This window comes from Meleagris gallopavo, chromosome 7, assembly GCF_000146605.3.
Source record: "Meleagris gallopavo isolate NT-WF06-2002-E0010 breed Aviagen turkey brand Nicholas breeding stock chromosome 7, Turkey_5.1, whole genome shotgun sequence".
Taxonomy (NCBI): Eukaryota; Metazoa; Chordata; class Aves; order Galliformes; family Phasianidae; genus Meleagris; species Meleagris gallopavo.
In genome coordinates, this window is record NC_015017.2 from 28,353,198 (window position 1) to 28,375,468 (window position 22,271).

A 22,271-nucleotide genomic window follows, 5' to 3' on the forward strand; every position below is an offset into this window, starting at 1 on the left:
CAAAAGCTTTTTGGTTTTGTGTATTCTTCTTGTTTATTCTTATGAAACTGACCTTGAGGTCTAAAATGAAGGATAAATGGTGGTTAATCAAGCTTAAGAGTAGGGGCAATGCAAGTGATATGAAACAGCCCCAGTCCCTTTAGTTCCTTTAAGACCTAATAACTACAGTCACAAATAGCGAAGTAAAGAAGAGACAGAAGTCAGCATCCTTGTTTCAATGTAAACTTTATTACTTCATTGGAACCACAGGATTTACATTTATTGTAAATCTGGGCATTTTCCACTAACTGATGATGGGTTGGTGAATTGGCTTTTAGGTATGTTTCATCTGTATTAGGACTGGACAGTAAATTGTCACGTATAAATTTCTTTGGCTTTGTTGTTTAATACACTCTTTTATGTTTTCTCTCCAAAACTCAGACTGCCCAAAAGAGCTGACAGGCTGCATGTGTCCCTCTTTGGTATCACATGGAATTGCAGCAGGCTGGGGCCTGGGATCAGACTCTGAAGACTGGGTCTGTGCTATTCAGTGCCACTGCACGCTGTACGACCTTTCTGGTAGTGCATCCTTCCTTCCCAGTAAGATTTGCTGTGGTCCACATGTTGTCACATTTATGATACTTTTTGCATCAGGTCATGGGATTACAAGGACTTTGCTTCTGAGTTCTGTTCAGAAGAGATTTTAGGAAAATCCCAGGTTAGGGTGCATCTGCTTCCCCTACCCCCGTGGTTTGTGTATTTGTTTTCAGGGAAAGGTAAATGATTTTTACTGTAAGTATGGAACTATTTTGAAATCAAAATGCTTTGTGACATGGAAAAAGATTGGATGCCTGGGTTTAGGGAAGGCCAGGTGGGTTTTTTTTTAATGGTTATTTTGTTTATCTGAGCCCAAATCAACCCGAAGCCATTTCAAGGTTCCGAAATGTCACCCTGATTAACAAAGCAAGGTATGTTTTTGCTTCCAATAGTGACCTGAAGTTGGGTTTGACCATTGCCATCCAGTTAGACCTCTGCTTTCAGCTCGGCAGTATGTTGCACTGTAAGACTGCAGTTTCTCAGGCTCTCTGAAATCCATCTCAGTGTTTTCTTGTGTAATGTTTTTAAGTTTTAGGAATGTTGTGAATGTTCAAGTATTCCTTTGTTAATATTTGATTAGGAGAGGGGAGGCGTGTCAAGTCCGTGAGGATGCTCATCCTGTCTGATTATTGAAGAGAGTATTCTGCTCTGTCGCAACTGCCGGAGTAGAGCAGCAGCAGCAAAGTGCAGACTTGTTCTGTGAGCAGTGCTGTGTCTCGTGGCAGCAGTGGGTGAGCTCTGCGTGCTGGAGGCAATGAGCTTTGCCAGCCAATATTTACAGTGTGGGGATGTGTTTGTTCACTTTGGTTACTGAGAAGCGTTTGAAACGGTCTGCAGTGATGTGTTCCTGCTGGGAGGGGCACTGGGTTCTCGGTGTATCTTTAACCAGCCTGTTTGTTGCACAGCACTCAAGTCACACCTTCAGAAGGAGACTTCTTTTTCTTTAAATTGTTGTGTTGAGCAGCATAGCCTTCAGGTGGCTTCCTGAAGAAATCAGTGCTAATTAACCTTGTATTTGGAGCTTTCATGAAGGCGATCTCATTGCAGAAGTCAGAAGAAACCATATCCCAAGTCCCGCAGGATGTGTCCTGCTTTCGTGGTATCCATTCCTGCACTCTGAGCTCTTTGCCTCTGGGGCTGGAGATGGGAGCCATATATGCATTGCTGAGCCACGCCTGGTCTTACTCAACAGATGCACAAGCAGCAAAAAATAGAGAGCTCCTCAGGGACCACTAAGGAAAATAAAGTGTTTAAGCCTCGTTCTGTGTGATGTAAGGTGTGGAAGAATTGTTTGCATTAATTATAACCCATGAGTGAAAGTGACTCCTCTGGTATGGCAAGGCTAGCAACTAATATGTAATATAATTATGTGATACGCATTTATCAGGAAAAGCTTGTTAGTAATTCACTTTTTAAAATTAAAGGAATACTTGTATTTCATATTTCAGTGATTTTCAATACTTATCAAAGCATAAAATAGTGATGTTCATCTAATTTAAATAGTATTCAACAGTTCATATAACGTTCAGGGAATGGAGAATATGATCATGAAAAATAATAAGGGTTACTCTGATAGAATCCTTATCTGTAATTAGCAAACCCTAACAGTGGAGTAAAGCTTCCCTAATACCCCTTGATGGCAGCATAGATTTCAGAGTATCATGTTTATAAAGCAGTACTTCCTGGTTTCATCAACACAAAAAGATTCTGAGCAGCTGCTTGTATTTCCCATGTCTTTCTGGGAGCACAACGTTGCAAAATAAAACTGTTCTGGCTTTTATGAAGGCTGAGTTTTGGTACCTTTGACCAAGAAATATAACAAAAGCTGAACAAAATAGCACATCTCTATCTCAACCAATTTCAACTAACAGGCTTTGAAATTTTGAATAAGAAGTCAGAAGGTAATGTAGCTTAGGATTTGAAGCTTTGCAAGTGAAAAGGATAGAATGCAGTGTTTTCCAGTGCAACTCTGTTTTAAACAAAACTGAAGACTTTGTAGGCACCAAATTCCTTAAATTGACAACATAAGCAGATACCAAACATTTTAGTTCTGGAAGGAAAAAATCCATAAATGCTTAAACGTGTGTCTTTTTGTAGCAGATGATTAATGTTTGCATGAATCACTGATTTTAAGAACCATTAAATTCCCACTTTCATCTAGTAGTTCCACTGAGGAAGACTCCAAAGAAGTAACGTGACTGTGATGAAACTCATTATTTTTCAGAATTAATCCATACCCATTTTTTAACATCAAGAATGCTTTTCTTTTGAAATTTCAGGAACTCCAATTTCAAAGACTTACCAGAGAACTGGAAGTGGAAAGGCAAATTGTGGCTAATCAGCTAGAAAGATGTAGGCTTGGAGCAGAATCACCAAGTATCGCCAGCACAAGGTACAAGTCCCAATGACTTCACTTTCATACATCCCATAAGTTAAAGGGCCTCTTATGTCCTGTATCCGTGTATTTCCACTATCAGCTGTTCACTTCCATTAATATCTTAAGTACAAAAGTATAGATTTGCTATTATGAGTTATGAGTTATGAGACAGTTCAAAAAGACCTAGTCGTTGATTACATAAATATAAAGCCTTAATTTCTCTTTAAGTGCGTTGAAATTTGTTTTTAAGATTCAGCCAAAGAGAAATGCAGTAGATTTGTAAATATTAGCACTAACAGTGCTAGTTCAAAGCAGTTTGTTTTTCCTGAATTAGTTACTTGGTTTCATCCAGCTCTTCTGAAATCCTTTCCTTCCTCTTGTTCCTTCCTCTCAGGAAATACCTTGCTGTAACATTCTTGTTAGCCCATTTTTGGCAGTGAGAAACATGCCTAATACATTTAATGTGTAATGACAATAACTTTAGCAAAGTGTTTAATATTTCAGCTATAATGAGTATGCTGCTTTATTTATTTCCAATTTCTTAGCAAACTTCATTTTCTTATGAAGCAGTTATACCTCATTTGAAGATAGCAAGCTTCATTTTGACATATGCATAGCAGATTTGCTCTGAACACTATAATTTTTTTCTAGATAACTTTGTTTCTATATTTTTTCAGCAGTAAACTCAGGTATCATTATACAGTGTTTCCTTCTGGGATCATAACAAATATTTTCACAAATCAAATGAAAAGTTATTCCTACAAAACCTTAAGAAAGTGGGCATGATTATTTGCAATAAATAAATAATCCTTTGCACCAGCCAACACAACTGTTTTACTTCATCATAGCATTTAGCTTACGTTTCATTTGACAGTATTGTTCCTGGCATGAGAGTTTCTATTTGAGAAACTTCAAAGTACTCAAAAATATTCTTTGGACAAGACTCCTGCTTTATACCCTTCCTGCTTGTCCATCTTTCCTCTAGTTATTGTTCAGATTTTGTTTTGAAAGCTTAATTAAAAAAAAAAATCCTACAGAAGAAAAAATAAAAAGCCTTTGTTGTTAATTAGTTGTGAATGTCAGAAGGTCCAATTTCAGTGAATCTTAGTGAGTAGTATACAAGGAAAATGTTTTCTATGCCCCAGTCTAGAGAATTCGGAGAGCAAAGAGCACTACATAAATATGAGTGAGATGTTTGTGCAGTTTTTAAAATTATGTACAATTACTGAGATGTACACAGAGTTGAATACCATACAGGTATGACTTAGACAGGCCTGAGTAGTGGGCCCAGGTGAACCTCATGTGCTTCCACAAATCCAAGTGCAGGATCTTGCACCTGAGTTGAGACAGCAGCCCCTACCAATACAAGCTGGGGAATGCAGGGATTGAGCGCAGCTCTGCCCAAAAGGAGCCGGGGTACTGGTGGGTGGAAAGCTAGACATGAGCCAGCACTGTGCCCTTGTGACCCAGAAGGCCAACCTGATCCTGGGCTGCATCAAAGGTCAGCGAGGGGATCCTGCACTTCTGCTCTGCGCTGTGAGACCTCACCTGGAGCACTGCATCCAGATGTGGAGTCCTCAGTACAGGAGAGACACGGAGCTGTTGGAGAGCGACCAGAGCAGGGCCACAAAAATCCCTACGAGGACAGCCTGAGAGCTGGGGCTGTTCAGCATGGAGACAGGAAGGCTGTGAGGTGAGCTGAGAGCAGCCCTGCAGTACCTAAAGGGGCTGTAAGAAGGAAGGGGACAGACTCTTCAGCAGGGTCTGCTGTGACAGGACGAGGGGAAATGGTTTCAGACTAAAGGAGGGGAGATTGGGATTGGATACAAAGAGGACATTTTTTACAATAAGTGCACTGAGGCATTGGCACAGACTGCCCAGAGAGGTGGTGGGTGCCCCATCCCTGCAGACATTCAAAGTCAGGCTGGACCAGGCTCTGAGCTCCTGATCTACCTGTGAGCCTCCCTGTTCAGCGCAAGGGAGCTGGGCTACGTGTCCTTTAGGGCCCCTTCTGACTCGAATGATCCTGTGATCTATACCTCTGTCATTTACCACGATGGTTGTTACGGTTTGGTATACAATCATTAGTTCTTAGTTCCTTTCTTTATAGCTAAGCTGTGTCTACTTATATGAAAAAGTTGATGAGAGTTTAGGGGGAGAAAATATTAGTGCATAAATTGGTTTGTTATATACTTTTGTGTGAGTATGCTTGAGGGTCTCCATAAGCTCTGCAAGCACTTGTTTTCAGGTCCGTAAAATGTTGTTAATGACTGTAGAAAACATAGACATTCTAAAATAAGGATGAATTATATTCGTATAAAAAAGCACATCTGTATGTTCATATACATATGTTTTTGCAAGCACCCTTGTATTCTGACTGCTGTTCTACCTTTTTTAAATTGTCTTATGTCATCTGAATCTAGTCCCAGAAAGAAAAATTCTGTATTTGAATCAGATTCTTTCATTTCTTGATGACCAGCTGCTTCTGGTAGAGTTAGTGTTCAAAAGAATTAAGGTAAAACAGTAGTTTGGAGGAGTTTCAAAGCAGGTGAAAATGTAATGGCAAAATTTATATCTTAAAAAAATATCGGTGTGTTTCCTCAAAGTAAGTGATGTAAATATCTTGCTAAGGCTGACAAGGTGACAAGTAAATATGAAGAGGGCACCTGAAGCATAAGAAAGCTTGGAAACTGAGTACTTAGTTGAAAGAGCAAGTGGGAATGGCTGACAGCCTGCTCAAAGACCCACACTGACGTTGAGCACTTACACAGCAAAATAATATTCCATCTAGCCAATAGTTTTCCAGTATGCGCTTATCTAAAAATAAATAAATGAAAGATGTATATGCTGCCTTGTTTTTACCATTTGTTCAGTTTTTCTTCCCCCGAGGAAATCAGTAACACTTTGTTTCAGAGATAGTGCTTTAATCTTCTTTAATGCGGTTAAAGCGGCTGGGAGCGTTTCATGTCAGACATCCAACTGGAGGCTGTGTTCACCTCAGTTGTGTGGCAGTGTCTCTGATGTTCTTGCTTCTAAACTGGATCCCTGCAACACTATGTTGGCCTGGGGACAGAGCAGCTTGCAAAACAGATGCTGTCCCCCAGTCGTGGTTACTTCTGAGCCCATCTGGTTGTTGCAGCTCGGGCTTTAAGGTGTTCTACGCTTCAAGTCATCCCTCTGAACAGCTCATCAGCCTGTTGCAGGAGTACCAGCTCAATGGAAGTCATTGTAACAGCTGTGGTAATGGGGAAGTACAGCTCCACAGGACAGAGCACACTCCGTGCAGAAGTAGGCACCATTCGCACGTCCATGCCTACATCCACCCTGCGGGTTGGCTCAGGGATGAGACTGTAACGCTGTGAGCTCACCCAGGACTGCTGTTGCAAAAGCACGGTTCGTTCTGTTAGTCCTTCAGAAATATGTTTGTTGCTTTATTACACGTGAACAAAGGGAAGCAAACAAATGGTAGTTTGCAGTTTAGGTTTGTTAGACTGTTGCCTACCTGCCAGATAACTACAGTCTAGGTGCCAGCCTCACACAGCCATAGCTGAGTGTCTCACTCTCTTAAGAGGGGCGTGAATGCTGACAGCAGCAACAGATCTGCACATACTAAGGAACTGCAATGTGATGGGTAGAGGAGCAAGAATTAGATCATCTGCAGCCCTGAATTAAAAAATGTTTTTATTTTTGTGTACTTGTGGATTACTTGCCTGTTAAAATGATTTTATCCCATAATTATATTTATAAATGGGTATTTTGCTCAGCCTTTGTAAGATATTTCATGCCATCCTATATGTTTTGCAACATCTTAAGAGACTGAAGGAATACATGGGGATTAGAGTTGCATGTAAGTATTAAACGTTTTTAATGCATTATATACAACGAAATTGGAAATGACAGAGTGGGAAAAACAATACAAAGTTTCAGTTTTATCTTCTTATTTTTTTTTGTGTCGTGTTATAACATGCACAGGTTTCTCTGAAGAAGCCACTGTGATGTTCAGCCTCCCATATAATACAGCACTGCAGCTAACTTTCCGTCTGTAGCGTTACTGATTCAGTCGGACTCAGTCCTGGGCTGCCAGGTGTGCTGGAGTACGTGCTGATGCAGGTAGATATCAGTGTGTGTCAAGGGGCAGAAGTCAGACTCTCTTTGTAAAATGCATTGCCTGACCTCTCAGGTGGGACTTTGCTGTGTGACTCTCAGGGTCGATTCCTCTCCCTCTTTTCATGAGTCATCATGTGTAGCTCTTGAAAATTGTGTGGTTTGAGGAACCAAAAGGCTCATAGTTATTAATTTAATTGTAAAGTATTAGACTCATTATAGCAGCTTGCATTGAATGCTTAAAAAAAAAGTGCCATAAAAGGCACACTAGGCTTGGTCATTTAAAGAATCCAGGCCCTTTTGGCAGTGTGCTTAATGGTCAGAAATGAACACTTCAAGTACTAAATAAACTGAATAAATCACGTGTGAGCAACACTGTGCTTACTTGATGTCTTCTGACTTCTTGAAACTATCTATTTACAGCTTTCAGGATGGTTTATTTTCTCTGCTTTCTGTATATAATCCCTTTTTTCCAATACCAATTAAAGCACAGTGTGAGCTCTCTGCAATAGTAGAAATATTCCAAAGCGATTCTGTAGAGTTTTGCACTCTCTAATTGAACACTGATCATTTTCTGAGAGACTGCACACTGCGCTTTCGTGCTCAGACATCGGTTCTCACGGAGTGGCAGGATGCTTACAGGCAGTGTCAGTAGAGCAGGTGGTTTCTGCTTGCCAGGTGGTGCCCCGTCACGCCGTGCTGGGAGCTCGTGCCCCCCAGGAGCGGTGCTGCTGCCACGCTTCCAGCCGGGCGCCGGTCCCGTGCCCGGGGCGCTCGGCGATGTGCAGCAAGCGGCGTGTGCTGACAGCACTGCTCACTGCTGAGCACAGCCCTCCGTGCAGACACTGCGTGTGCGTGGGTACGGCCTTCGTAAAGCCTGACGTATTTGATGGATGTATTTGAAATTGCTTGCGTGTATGATTCCCCACATTTCGTGGCACATTTTGAGCACATTCCTCAGACTTTGTAGTTCTCATTAAGGTATTATAAATCTTCTTTTATCTAGCAGTAGGGTTTCTGTCTTCTATATTATAAATAATTGCATAGAAAAATAAGGATTTTTCATTTTATAACTCCTTGGACTGTAATGATATCGTGACATCGTTTCCCGAACATCAGAGTGGACTGTTAGCCTTGTTTGTTCTCCTGGTGGCAAAACAATGTCACCATCTCCTGCTCTGTCAGTACCAACTGATTACCCTCTGAAATGCCCTTACTTCAGAGCTGTCTCAGGAAATGAATCCATTTTTTCTATATTCCATTTCCCAAGTAGAAAGAATAACAAGAATGGAACCATTTGCTTCTGTAACAGCATCAGCAATTTTTCAAGATTTTTCATGTTTTCTTTGAAACTTACTTCCAAGTTACTTTTTTGAGTGGACAGAAATTTCCACTGCCCTTCTACTTCTGCAGTTTCTTCCTTGCTACACGTAGGACTTCAGGTTTTTAGGTTGTTCTGGGCATGAAAATACAATAATCATGCTTGTAGGCATTTTGTTAGTGTTTAAGGTGGGCATAAAACCTCTGTTGTGTATGAGATGGTCAAAAGATTCCCTTCTTTGCCTACAAAGTTCAGTTACCCACTTGAATTATTCCCGGGTGTTGAATAAAGTAATATCATCTCCAGATTTCAGTACTCTACATAGAGGTTCTTATACTCTGCAGCCAGAATAAATTCTGGGACTCTTCTACAGATAATTTTTGTCATTAAAATGTAAAAAGTAAGTTTTTCTAATCTCACGGATTTTTTTATTTCTCATGACTAGACACATAACTGTGCCATAGGCTTTGTCAGAGGCTTTGAAACATGGGAGCAAACTGATAGGCTTGCTGCTCGCTGTCTGCTCCGACCGCAGCTGACCAGCCTGGGCAGGTTGAAGAGGCAGGCCGGTCTTTCCCAAAAGCTGTCTTGGCCTGCTCCTATCACAGACACTTGAGTGTGTGTTCCTAATTGGGTTCAGGTAACTAACTGAAACTCAAATATCCAGCACGTTCAGTACTGCAGCTCCTTTAAAAGTGGCACTGGAAAAAGAGCTGCTTTCAGCAGGGCTGGGGGTGTTTTACCATTCGGCAGAAGCCCGGCCAGCAGCCAGGGCCATCCAAGCACCACGTCCGTCAGTCCCAGCTGAGGGGCAGCTCGGTGGCTGGGAAGCTGTTCCATCCCCTCGGAGGTGGTTCTGAGGATTCGCTCGGCTCTTACCTGGTGTTCTGTTTCCTTTATCTTCTAATTGAATGGATGTGGTTTCTTGTTTTTTTTTTAATTACATTTTTTTCTTTTCTGATAACTGGAGCAATTCAGGAACTGCATTGTTCTTAGGTTTTTTTAATTCTGTTTTGTTTTCTTTTTCTTCTCTTGAAACTTTGCTTTGATGTTCTGTTTACCCAGAAAAACAGATAACGGGGTAATTTTCTTGTTACAGCTCTGGTGTGATATGTTTGTTGTCTGCTTACACAGACCATAAGCATTTTTGGAGGTCTGTCAGAGTTTTGAATGCCCATGAAATGGAGGAATTTTGCTTGTTATATAATTTGATTTCTAATTTTCAAATATGTAAAACTGTGGTTTAGCGATGAGCTGCTCTGTGGTAAATTGAAGAGCAATGAATTAATATTGACTCGAGCTGCGTATGTGAACACCTACTGTGTTCTGCAGTCCTGATTGGGCTGTGAAGCTGGGCTGTTCTCCTGTGAGCAGCCACCTGCACACCACTTAGCTAAATGAGGCTGGCCGAGGCCGCGTCCTGGCTGTGCAGTGCTGTGTGCGGGGCCGGGCTGGCGTGGGCAGCGCTCGGCTTCAGGATTCAAACTGGAATAGCAGCACTTTCCAGTTGGTGGCCAGATTTGGGTGCAGTGCTCCAGATAAGGCCTTCTAAATTCCTACCCAGAGCACGAGAGGCTTGCCTTTATCAGCTGAAAACCCTCCCAGCAGCTCGTAGTGCCACTTGCTCTCGACACGCTGGTGGCAGAGCTGCTGGGTTGCACGTGAGGTGTGAGGTGGCTGTGGTACAGCAGAGCGGGCGCAGCGCTGGCGTGTTGGTGAAGGCAAGAAGGTGCCTGTAGAAAAGCTGGAGCTGAAAAACCATCTTGAAAGAGTATCCTTTGTTAAAATGTTACTGAGAACTTGTGCTATCAACAAAAGAATCAAAACTACAAAATCTCATTATACTTATTTTTTGATTACTCATTACTAGTAATGTTTATTACAGTTTATAGAATTCAACGTATACATTTTTTTTCATCTGCCTCTACCAGGAATTTAGTTATACGCAGCTTTAAGCCCTCATACTACTTATGAGTGTGCTCCTGATGTAGGTATTTCACATGGCAGATGAAGGACAGCTAGAGCATTCTGTGTGAACAGACACGAAGTGTTGGCTGGCAGCTCTGGCCAGGCAGTAGGCTTACAGCCCTGCAAATAAAGCACTTCCCCTGGGCATCAGCAGGTGGGATAGCACAGCTCACATCGACACAGAGCTGAACTTTGGGGAAGGTGGTTGTTGGTTGTGTAAGTTATCCTCGTTATGCCCACAGGTTGATATTTGTATGAATCTGTTGCTTATCCCGATTGGCGAGGAGTTTGGATTTGTTCATCTTTGTGGATGCTGAGTTCTGGAGCTCCTAACTGCAAGTTTCGCACTTCCATTCACAACAGCATTGTCTCCAGAGAATGTTCTTTGTCTTTATAGTGCAAAGTACATATCCAGTATTGTTCAAGTTGCTGTGCTCAAGTATTGTTTATAGTTGGTAGCGCTGGTAGAAAAGTACAACAAATAATGCAGAAATAGATGTGTCTTATCCAACAGCCCCGTTGCCTGCTGATACGTAGGCATCATGAAGTCTGATGGAGGTGCTCATATTTTCTTCTAAACAGCTTTTTGTTTGGAAAATACTGTCTTACAGTCATTGCAAAGTGGTGTAACACCCAAAGTTTGATAATCATTATCTAGAGCGAGGGAGCAGTGTTTTTTGTTTAAAAAGAAGAAAGTATCCAATGGATGAATTTAGCATTTGTCTGTAAAGATAGTTGTGCATTGATACTATATCAGCATGTGAGAGAGTGCTTTTGTAGAAGAATCAAAATGATTAAGATAGTTCTCTGTAAAATAATTATTTGTAAAATGCAAGTACAGAGATGATAAGCACCTGCTGGATCTTGGAAGCAGTTGTTTCCCCAGGCAGGTTCCACCTAAACCGTGTAAAATGTGTTACCTGTTTGTACTTGGAGGTAGGCATGTTGTGGTGTGTCGGATGGCTTTGCTTTTTACCATATGTGAAGGATCAAATTCTCTCTAGGATGCTGGGAAAGGAAACAACAGCTAAATGTGCAGGTTCCATTTCTGCTCATTTATTCAGAATGCATTGCACGTCGATGCAAACTGCACTGGGGTTGTGATTCCCGAGCTTCCGTGCTGGGCTCTGCCATCAGCAGTGAATGCTCTTCTTGGAAGTTGTTTTACTGCTAATCCAGCAGACGATTCTGAACTTCTGCTGTACAGGATTGGTTGCACCATCGGGCCTTGATGAGGCGTACATCACACCCTCTCTTTTGCTGATGTGGAAAGGCCAAACTCTTTGGTCATTTGTCAGACAGTGAGTTACATGGAATTCCCCCTGATTAATACAAAATGAAAGCCAATACCCAGAGGTTTAGTTGCAGTTTTAGTTGTGCTGGCTATTGAAACTTTGCTGACTTTTGTACAATTTGGTACACTTGGGTTTAGAAAGAAAGAAAGAAATCTTGACTAGAAATGTGGTTCTTTTAGTGATAACTTTTTTTCTTTCCACAGCTCTACTGAGAAGTCATTTCCTTGGAGATCACCAGGTATTATCTTCTATGCGTACGTTTTGCCTTATGCCACAAACCCTTTATTTCCTTGGCATTTATTGCTTGTTTTGATGTGCACTGAACGTTAGCAGTAATGCTGTGTGTCTTTTCCAGATATGTTTTCTAAAGCAACGTTAACATACTTTTTCTCACGTGCGCTTTTCTGTTCCTTTGTTATTATAAAAGCTTATTTAGCTTAAGTAAGTAAGGGTGGTTGCAGCTGCTTTTCTTGCATCTTTTTGTGCCTTTATGATTTTTGTGTTGTATGATACTAACAGAAACTTTACACGCTTGGTGTCCTTCACAATTAATTCAAAAATCATTTTGAGTCTTCCCCACAGCCCATAAGGACCTTGAGGACAATGTGTGTGCTTTAAGCCTGAAGTCTGTTTTTCCTTCGTATGGCTATTCTTACTTAACCTACATCCTCCAATGAGCAGAGTATTTTTTCTGTTTCTGTATCTCAGGATATCTCAAACTCTCTTTCCAAAATATGAAAAATTACTCTTACGGTTCTTCTGAGTCTACTATTAAGTATATTGCATGGAAGTGGATAGGACCGTAGCTTTCAAGTGACATCCAAGTGTGTAATCTGAAGGAACTGTTAGAACCGTCCGATCTGATCCTCGCAGATCAGGGCAGTATTTAATGGTTAAAGAGTCAACCTCTGACCAGCTGGTAGTTTCTTTAGAGTGATGAATGTATCTACAGAAATCAGCAGTCAACACCATAGAGCAGGACCAGAACAGGACCTTGGCTCCCTGCAAACTGCTTTTTGCATTGGACACTGTTTTCCTAATTCAGTCGTAAATTCTTGAAAGGATGTCATGTTAAGCAAAACTGGTTGAATATAATAAAAATGCAAATGGAATTGTAGATAGCTTGTTACTAACTAAAGATATATTAATACTGTGCAGAGCCCTACATAAAGATGCATGCAGTTTTAAGAACTATCCAATACTTTGCATCATAACACACCATAAAAAATAATGCACCATAATTATCTGCTTGCTCACTCAAATGTGTTGATAATTATCCGTACTCTTGGTAAATCCATCTCTTGAACCATCTTCTTTCCCTTTTTATTATTTGTTTTGTTTATAGATACTAAGTTCTTAAACCGTGTGTATAATTCTATTTGCACAGTTTCAGTTGCCATCATGGTATCACCTCTGCTGACATGAGGTATATTAGCTTTTTTATTTTCAATCTAATGTGGTCACAGCCTATTTGCCATGGCATTCAAATTTTGCTAATCAGGGTGGTGCTTCGGGGTTATTCTTCTAACACTATTTTGAAACAGAAATCACATTAGCTGGGTTTTTTTGTTTGTATTTTTTTTTTTTCCCAAGTAATTAAGTTACTTTGTTGTGTTGTTTGTTTTTTAACTTTCACTCTGAACATTATTTGCATGGCTTTACGTTCTGTTATTTCCCTTGGCTCCCTAATGTTCCAGTGGCAGTTCACCACTGGTAAGGGTTTATTCTGACACATCTCAGCCTGTTTTGCAGACTTATCCATTCACATTGCATTCCTTATTTCCTCCTCAGTTGTTCCTATAATTTACTCAGCTGTTGCTTTTTCTCCTTGTCTTTCCATTAGTTTGTCTCTTTCGTCTCTCCGCTCTTATTTTTATCTTATCCCGTAGCTCTCTCCTCCCAATTGCTGTTTCTTTTCCTTAGAAATCCCCTGCTCTGAGGTCACCTTGCATTTGGCAAAATGGCAGAACTTAGGAGAGGGGAAGTCCGAGAAGTCAAGGAATGTCTTCTTGTTTTAGAAAGGGTTTGTGTTCAAGCTGTCACAGTTAACAAATACACAAGCTTTGACTTAAGAGCTTGTGCTTCTGCTTAAATAGTGCATGTCTATTGCCAAACGAGATGAAAGTTACGTACATCTGGGTGAATCTAATGGAAGGCTGGTCTGCAGTAGTGGTGCAGAAGTGGGCATGTTTGAAAAAAATGTATTTTTTGCCTGGAACTTTAACTGATGGTGGGAATTTTATTTACTGTTCACGTATACGTGGTGAGTGTAGCATGATGGCAGGTTTTACTTTTGAGTCCACTTTTGAGCTTTATCTTAACGAAATATCACTCAGTGATGTCTTACTGACTGTGATCTGAAAAATACTGGCATCAGAGGTGAAGGACGGGGCTGCCTGCAGTCCCCCCGTCTGACCTGCAGACAGCAGTTTATGTCAAAAGACATCAGCAGGCGTGTGCTGCAACCTTACCTGAACGCATCAGTAGCAATATACAGAAATTTTAACAGGCATATAGCATGACGTTGTTTTGCAGATGCTTATAAAAAGAATATTACATCAGCAGCCATTTATAAAAAGGCTATTATTTTATTCAGGGCATTCTCCTCATGATTGATAGTAGCAGAGAGAGAGAAAGACAAGACCTTTTATTGTGCTTTCTTGCATTTGTTAGGAGGCTTAAACAATCTTCATTATTTAGCCTTGTGAAAGCATTTGCTTGGTGGCAAATGTGTGATAGAAGTGAGGTTTTGGTTTGGATCTCTGTTTTAGGAACAGCTGCGCAGCGCTGCACAATTGGACTTTATTCTTCAGATGTGTTTCTCCCCAGATCAGTTATTTTGCCAGCTTGGGATAGATTTGATAATAATGTGACAGGCAGGAGGCAGCACAACAGGGCCTTGCATTACTTAAATAAAAAAGGTCAAAAATGAAAATGTTCAAGTTAAAGATAATTGTAAAGTAATTTAACTGCCCTGTCCCTGCAGCCTTTTAGTTTAAAGAGCATTTGTGATACCCACTTCTGTCTGTCAGCACTGAGTTACTTCAGCATTGGTTTGCTGTATCATATCCAGAGATACTTGTGATGAAATTAATGCAAGTGTAGTAACACTTCTTAAATCTTAATTAGATTTGGTCTATTATACTCCCATTACAGTGAATTGATTTAGCATCAAATACAGTAGAGGGCTTGGCCTAGGAACGTTCTGCTCCCCAGTAACTGTGCTGGCTGCATGTCATTTGTAAGGTGTGTTGTCTTTATGTCTTAAATCTGGTGTTTGAACAGTGTTCAAGCATTCCTCATAGTAATAATTAGTAACATTTTTAGTATGGAAATCTCATTACTGCACAAACAGCACTTGGTGTGCAGCTGTTGGTAAAAATTAGGTAAGCGTATTTCTGCTTTGGCTTGTTAGAGCCAGGAGCATCCCTACCTCTTGGAATTCTCTTTCGCAGTGTACTGCAATAATAGCTGCAATAAAGAATTTTTAATAGCCCATCTGTTGTTTTTTGTGATTTTTTTTTTTCCCGTGACTACTGACAGATTTTATATCAGAACCATTATTTGTCGATTTCAGACCTTTCTTTAGCCCCTGCATGGAGTTTTTCAGCCCTCTTTCATATTTTCTTCCTCAGTCATTCCCAGCACAGGTCTGCTGTCAGTCTGTGCTGGTTTTTACCCTGCTGGGAGCTCTGGTTTCAAGGAGCGCTCACAGGCGTCGCCAATGACTCACAGCTTTAAGGTGAAGCATTCACAGCAGTTGTGGATAAACCATTGCTTCCCAGCATGTGATTTTGGGTTTCCTATCCAGGTGCATTCACAAATTTCTCCAGCACAAATGTACATCTCTGGTGATAACTTTAAATGCAATCCACATTCCTACTGCATCTCTGACACCTGTTCTTATCAGTATAAGTGTGACGTGGCAGTTGAACGACAGCTGAGTATTTTTGTCAAAATAATTTTAATTCAGTTTTCTGTTTGCTGCCCTCATCTTTGTCCTTGTATTTCAGACTGTTCAAATTTCTCCTTTCTTCGTAACACTGCTGTGATGTTTCCTTTGCTTTCTCTTACATATGATGAGCCTTCCCTTTGCTACAAAGTTCTGCTAATATTCTAAGAACTGATGTTACGTTAAGAGTCATTAAAAAATAAGCACTTGGGTAGTAATATATTAAATAAAGCATTCATAAAATTTGCAACAGTTTGCTGATGATACACAACTAGGGATGGAGTTCAACTCAACCTTTTATTTATTCAGGTCTTGAGACAGTAGGTGTTTAAGACCAGTAACTGCTATTCTGTGTTCTACAGGACAGTTCCATAAAGTTTCTACTCTGCAAAGTACATTTAGTAGGTAACCAGTCACACTTTTTTATTAATATATGTTGGAAAGTGCTTTTAAAAATTGGGAACCGTAGAACTACCTCAAAACGACAGGAAATAAGATTCCCAGACATGAGTATGGTAATTTCTTTCCTCCTACCAATAGGCTGCCTTTATGCTGGAAGTTCATTAGTAGTGTTCAAGAATTATTACTGAGTTTGCAGGAGTTCTGCATGTGAAGTACTACATTCCTCTTCTTAATTTATTCTTTCAGATCCAGCAGCCACCAGTGCAAACAAACCCCTCGTGTCAGAGGGAGTTCATACTAATGCCTATCACATTAGGACAGAACCAACACAAGGGAACCTCTACTCACCAGAGCAGACATCTCTCCATGAAAGTGAGGGTCTGTTGTTTGCATTTTCAGTATTACAGTACATTTATTTCTGTATTAACCGCATTAAAATACAGTAGAGTTGTGAATGTAGCAAAGAGCAAAGTTCTGAAATACTTTATTTTCCTACTGTTATGCAGTTCTTGTATTCTTATGCTGGCTTCATATCTCCAGGGTCTGTAGGTAACTCAAGAAGTTCAACACAAATGAATTCTTATTCTGATAGTGGTTACCAGGAAGTAAGCAGCTTTCATAACAGCCAAAACTTGAACAAACCAGAAAACAGACAGCAGCATTCCCTTATTGGAACTGCTACTAACCACTTGGTGAGAAGCTCACGAGCTGAAGGGCAGACACTAGTCCAGGTATGCTCAAAATAGTCTACTTTCTATCTGTCTGTATGCTGCCTTTAGCACACTTCTAAAGAGACTAAATGTATAGCTGGACTTATGCTTTCTGTGGGATGTAATTAACATTATGTTAAATTCTGTTATTTTAACTAACACCTGCACTGTTTAGAAAGTGGAAATGGCTTACAGCTGAAGTTGAATAAAACTTGAGGTCTCCTGAGTGCAGAGTATGCTGCTAGTACGTAATTCCAAGAAAGCATCTCTCAAAATTCTTTCAGTTGTGATGTTTGGGAAGATTTCGCCCACATGTGAACATGGTGCTTTAAGAAAGATGGTGTTGGTGTTCCTGTGCTGCTTTCCTTTTCTTGCCTTCTTCCCTCTCTTTTTCATTAGTCAGAATGTTTTTAACTGGAAAAGCTTTATTAGCTTATTGTAGAATTCTTTGCAATGCTATTCCTCAATTTCCAGAGTTAATTATTGAAGTAGTAGGAAGGCATGTTAACATAGAAAGCCAAGTGAGAACGAGGAATGGAGAACTTCTGAAACTGCCATTTTAGATATGAAATTCTGGCTAGAAAAGATTGTTTTGTAGGGAATCTTGAAGGGATGATGTTTAGAGCAACAGTTATTCTTCAGCAGCAAAATATATTGGTAAATTGCTTATATTTCTTGTTGGCTTCTGTCTTACGGGAGAAAATTATCTACTGTGTGGCCTAGATGATAATACTGATAAATGTTTTGATTTGTTTTTGAACAGCCTTCAGCAAACGTTGCTACCAACCGAGCCATGAGACGCGTCAGTTCAGTCCTGTCCAGAGCACAGTCTCCCTCTTACGTGGTCAGCACAGGTGTTTCCCCTTCCAGGGGGTCTCTGCGAACATCTCTGGGTAGTGGGTATGGTTCTCCATCGGTTGCTGAGCAAAGATCCCTCGCTTCTCATGCGTATTCATCCACTACTCTGCCAGCGCAGCGGGCGGCATCCCCGTATGCTGCACAGAGACCTGCTTCCCCGGTGACTGTGCGGCGGATCGGCTCGATCACATCCAGACAGACAGCGAATCCCAACGGTGGGACTTCCCAGTACCAAGCGTCAGCTAGAGTCGGCTCTCCACTTGCCCTCGCTGATGTACAAACCAGAGTTGCTTCTCCACCCCAAACGCAGCTGGGATCATCTTCCCCAAAGCGTTCTGGTATGACTGCAGTTCCACAGCATTTGGGAACAACACTGCAGAGAACAGTCCATGATATTGAGCAGTACGGGCAGCAGTATGATGTATATGAGAGAATGGTTCCTCCACGTCCAGACAGCCTTACAGGTTAGTAGGAAAAAAAAGCTAACGATACAGTTTAAATCTTGTTACAAGCCTAAAACTTAAACAAACAGATGTTGTAGCAGTAGGACACCACTGTGGTGCATTTTGTAAATGCTGATGTCAAACACTGTGTATCAGTACAAAACGTTCAAAGCAAATACCATCTTTCTCTCTGATTTAGCCATCAAGCTAGCAGTGCACTGCATTAAGTCGCATGCTCTAAGATTTATGTGGCTATGTGAAATTCTAAGTCTTCCAAACAGAAGCACTGTAGTATTTTTGAAGATGAAGTACGTTTACGTGTATGTGCAGGGCATGCACACAATAGAAGATGTTATGCTGGGACTAGTTTCACGTATAGGTCTTTCTTAAAATAGGTAACAGTGCCATTGAATTTTAGTCTCTCTTTTTTTTCCTAGTAATTCTGTTCTCTCAAAGTATTCAACTTAAATGTAGGGTAATATTGTCTTAAAACAAAGTTTTTAAACGTAGACTCTCTTAATCAGAGAGGCAGGTCCTATTGAGATGCAGTTACTATGTGCTTTCAGTTCTTTGTGTTTGCTGTTTTTGTCTGACCTTCATCCAAAGGAACACAAACAGGTGTGATCTTGCAGTTTGGACTGTATGCTTTTCGGAGCAATGACTGCAACATCTGTTTTCTTTTAATCTGTTATACTTCAGGCAATCCCAAAATATTTCCCAGCAAACAGAATAAGGTGTCTTCTCTCTGACCTCCATTTGCAAGGCTTAATGGCCTACCAATTTGCTATGGAAAAAAACTGAAATGGACACAAAAGGCAATTCAGTAGTTAAAGTGGACGCAGTCCAGTGGACCGCATAGTTTGACATAAATCTGTACTCTTAAAGTACTGTTAAGGTACTTTGCAAATATCAGTGCTTCAGATTATCTTCTCTAAACAGGTGAATTAATACATCCTCTTAAAAGAGATGAAAATACTTACTGGGGTAAATCAGTGATTCAGAAACAGATTTTAAATTCAGTGCATTTGTAGTGTTAGGGAAATAATTAGCAACTGCTGTAGTCATGCTTAGGAACTCATTTTGTAGCCATTTTTACTATAAACTTTCCAGGAAAATTGCAGAGTTATTACTGTCCTGTGCTTAATCCATCAGTGAGAAAAACCTTACCTTTCCTCGTATAAAGTAGTCCTCGTGTTTCTTTAGGGGAACAATTTAATACTGAAATCTTTATTGGGCCCAAGGGAAAGGTTGGTACTGATGCAGCTGTGCTGTTAGTACTGTCCAGAGCTCTTCCTGCTACATAAGCTGGATGAGAGGTTGGCTCTGGCAGTGGTGCAGCGATAGCAGTAATAAGCCCACTGCTGAGGAAATTACTTTAAACACAGCAGAGGTAAAATAAACAGAACTCAAGGTAGCCAACTAAAAGGAAGGTGAAAAACGACCATCTCCTAAGTTCCAGCAGCACAGGATATAGAAACACAGAATCATCGAGGTTGGGAAAGACCTTCAAGATCACCGAGTTTAACCATCAGCCTGACCTGTCGTGCCTAGACAGATTCACCGTGCTCAGTTTGTGAACTGTGTGAGTTTGGAAACTTAAAGTTGTCAGTATTTTATTGAGGGAATGCTGATTTGTCAATGAACGTTTTGGTATGCATCATTTAACGATGGAAAGAAGTTTAAGGCAGAAATGTTGTGTTAGAGTTATCTAACTTGTGTAGCTATAATGCAGTTTTTTCTTGGCTAAAGTAAGAAAGATACGAACATCGTTGCTTTATTTTTAATCAGTGTGGGCTGTGTACATATTTACCTCTTCTTGGTTCCAGGCCTGAGGAGTTCGTATGCTAGTCAACACAGTCAACTAGGACAGGAATTACGATCAGCTGTATCTCCTGACCTTCACATCACCCCTATCTATGAAGGCAGAACTTACTACAGTCCCGTGTACCGCAGTCCAAATCATGGAACAATCGAGCTCCACCAGGGATCCCAGTCAGCACTGTATCGAACAGGGTCAGGTAGGTAAAGGGCTTAAAGAGCTCTTCCATCAGCCATACCAGAGATGTGCTTGATTTACATAGTGGAGCTTTTCTGGGCCTATGGCATATGGGAGATAGGTAGCTTTGATTTCAAAGGAGAAACTGTCTGCTATAAATCAGTGCGGGTAGAAAATAGGTTGGAGGTACTTAAATGACCAGCAGGAATTTAAAGTTTTTATGATGTTTGCAGGAAATACTTTGGGCTGTATGTCAGTGTCAGGTTAGGATCAGAATATGTTCTTTGATGACATGCACCCAGGTACATTCAAGCAGAGTATTTCATGACGTAAACATTTTATTGCTTGCTCTTTCATTCTCTGTGCATCATTCACATACCAGCTGAGCGTGTTCTTTTTTTCCTTTTTAAATTCACCAGGGCAGTAAAATGATAACTTGCACAACTAAATTATCTACCATATCTTTCACAGTAAAAATACAGTTTTTCCCTAACTTCCTAGCTGAGGATAATGTCAAAATGCTACATCTGAAGATAGCGTAGTGAAAATGAAACATTTCTGTAGTAATTGGTGGAATTGCTACTGACAGATTATGAAGTGCATAGGCATTATTGGTAGTATTAGAACTGATTCTCTGTAGAGAATGGTTGATTAATTTATGTAGTGGAGTAATCTCTAAAAACTCTGGAAATAATAGAGTTAGCTAACTAAACAATCCAGAAATATTTACAGAGAAGTGTCCAATTCATATGTCTTATATCTGTACATCTGAAAACTGCTTCTTAGTGCATTTCATTCCTGAAATACAAAGAGCACAGGATATTGAAGGAAGCAATGGCTTTTGCAGTTATTCTCTCTTCCACAGCATACAGTAGATACAGTTTGTCAAGATACACCAGTATGTGCACCAGATATAACTAGAAATTTGAATTCACTGTTTACTTGTCCACCTGATATCAGTTGCTTCGGAAGAACAGAAGCTCTCACAACAGTTCTGCTAAGTCGGGAAGCTACATACACGTTCCTGGCTTTGAAACCATTAGCTTAATACTTTGAAATCGTTCTCTTACTAGCTTTTATTCAGAGAAAATGTACAAGTAATTGTGAAAAGTAAAATAGAATATGAACGATGTAAACTTTTGTTTAATTCTTTTTCCTTTTTCTTTTTAGTACTGTTGGCAAATTGAAGTTACTGTTGGTAATTGAATTTTATTATACACCTTAAAACATTTTGCATCCTAATTTCTCCTTAATGGCACAAGATGCATATCTTTCTTTACGTGCTCAGGCAAGCTGGGGCATAAGCCTGATTCCACCAAACCTATATTTCTGCAGCCAGCCTCTCTGCCTTCTCTGGGATGTTGAGTAACTGTTCCCTTACAACTGGCGGCAGCTTTCAACGTTGAGCACTGTGCACCTTTTTTAGACTGATTTTTTTGCTTACACTTTTAACTTTGTATTGTCTCTTCTCTTCAATAGACATTTGTTACCTGGTTTGTTTTAATACTTAATTTTATACTAGGAGTTGGAAATCTGCAAAGATCATCCAGTCAGCGTAGCACACTCACATACCAAAGAAATAATTATGCTCTGAACACAACTGCTACCTATGCGGAACCCTACAGGTCAATGCAGTACCGACTGTCAGAGTCTGGCTATAACAGGCTGCAGCACGCAGCGCCCGCCGACGATGGGACCACACGATCTCCATCCATAGATAGCATTCAAAAAGACCCCAGGCAAGTCCACTTGTGCTTTCGAGAACCAAGCGTTCTTTATCATAAGATGATGTTTACTGTTTTTATGAGAGAAGTCTTCGTATCGTTGCCATAGGGCTGGTCACGCTCTGGACAGATCGAGGTGGCCCACGCTCTGTGCTTGTCAGTATTGAAGATGCATTTAGGTAACGCTCTGGGCAATGTGCTGCTAATTTTTGGTTAGCCAAAAGTGGCCAGGAAGTTGGGCTAGATGACCTCTGAAGGTCCCCTTCAGCTGAATTGTTCTTTTCTACTGTTGTTAGGAAGGAATAAATCTCGAAGTAGTTGTTGAGTGACTCAAACAAGATCAGTAACCAAACTTACCTTTTCTGATGAGTGGATTCTGGGGTGATCTGACAGGCCAGGCTGTGTTAGCCTTTGAATAGCTATTCGAGTACTCTTCTTAGCACATCACCTCCTTAGGTTTTTGAGAATAGAAGAACTTAAATACTGCTATTTTTTTTTCTTAACCATTTCTTTACAAAAAGAAGAAAATGGCCCAACAAATGTTA

The 22,271-nt window shown here is 40.5% G+C and overlaps 1 protein-coding gene across 11 annotated transcripts in view; it reads left to right on the plus strand.

Moving 5' to 3' along the window:
- Positions 1-22,271, plus strand: part of PKP4 (plakophilin 4) — a 46,657-nt gene that overhangs the window by 6,043 nt on the left and 18,343 nt on the right. The window contains exons 1-8 of one of the 11 annotated variants that reach the window (XM_031554252.1): positions 2,853-2,968; positions 6,926-7,063; positions 11,845-11,879; positions 16,242-16,373; positions 16,536-16,726; positions 17,469-18,027; positions 19,833-20,024; positions 21,525-21,741. In XM_031554252.1, the coding sequence (XP_031410112.1) occupies positions 16,568-16,726; positions 17,469-18,027; positions 19,833-20,024; positions 21,525-21,741 (1,127 nt within the window). In that variant the 5' untranslated portion in view covers positions 2,853-2,968; positions 6,926-7,063; positions 11,845-11,879; positions 16,242-16,373; positions 16,536-16,567. Of the gene's footprint in view, positions 1-2,852; positions 2,969-6,925; positions 7,064-11,844; positions 11,880-13,028; positions 13,068-16,241; positions 16,374-16,535; positions 16,727-17,468; positions 18,028-19,832; positions 20,025-21,524; positions 21,742-22,271 lie in introns of those variants that run through there. The other 10 variants (XM_010713951.3, XM_003207760.4, XM_010713955.3 and 7 more) reach the window with 10 other exon arrangements.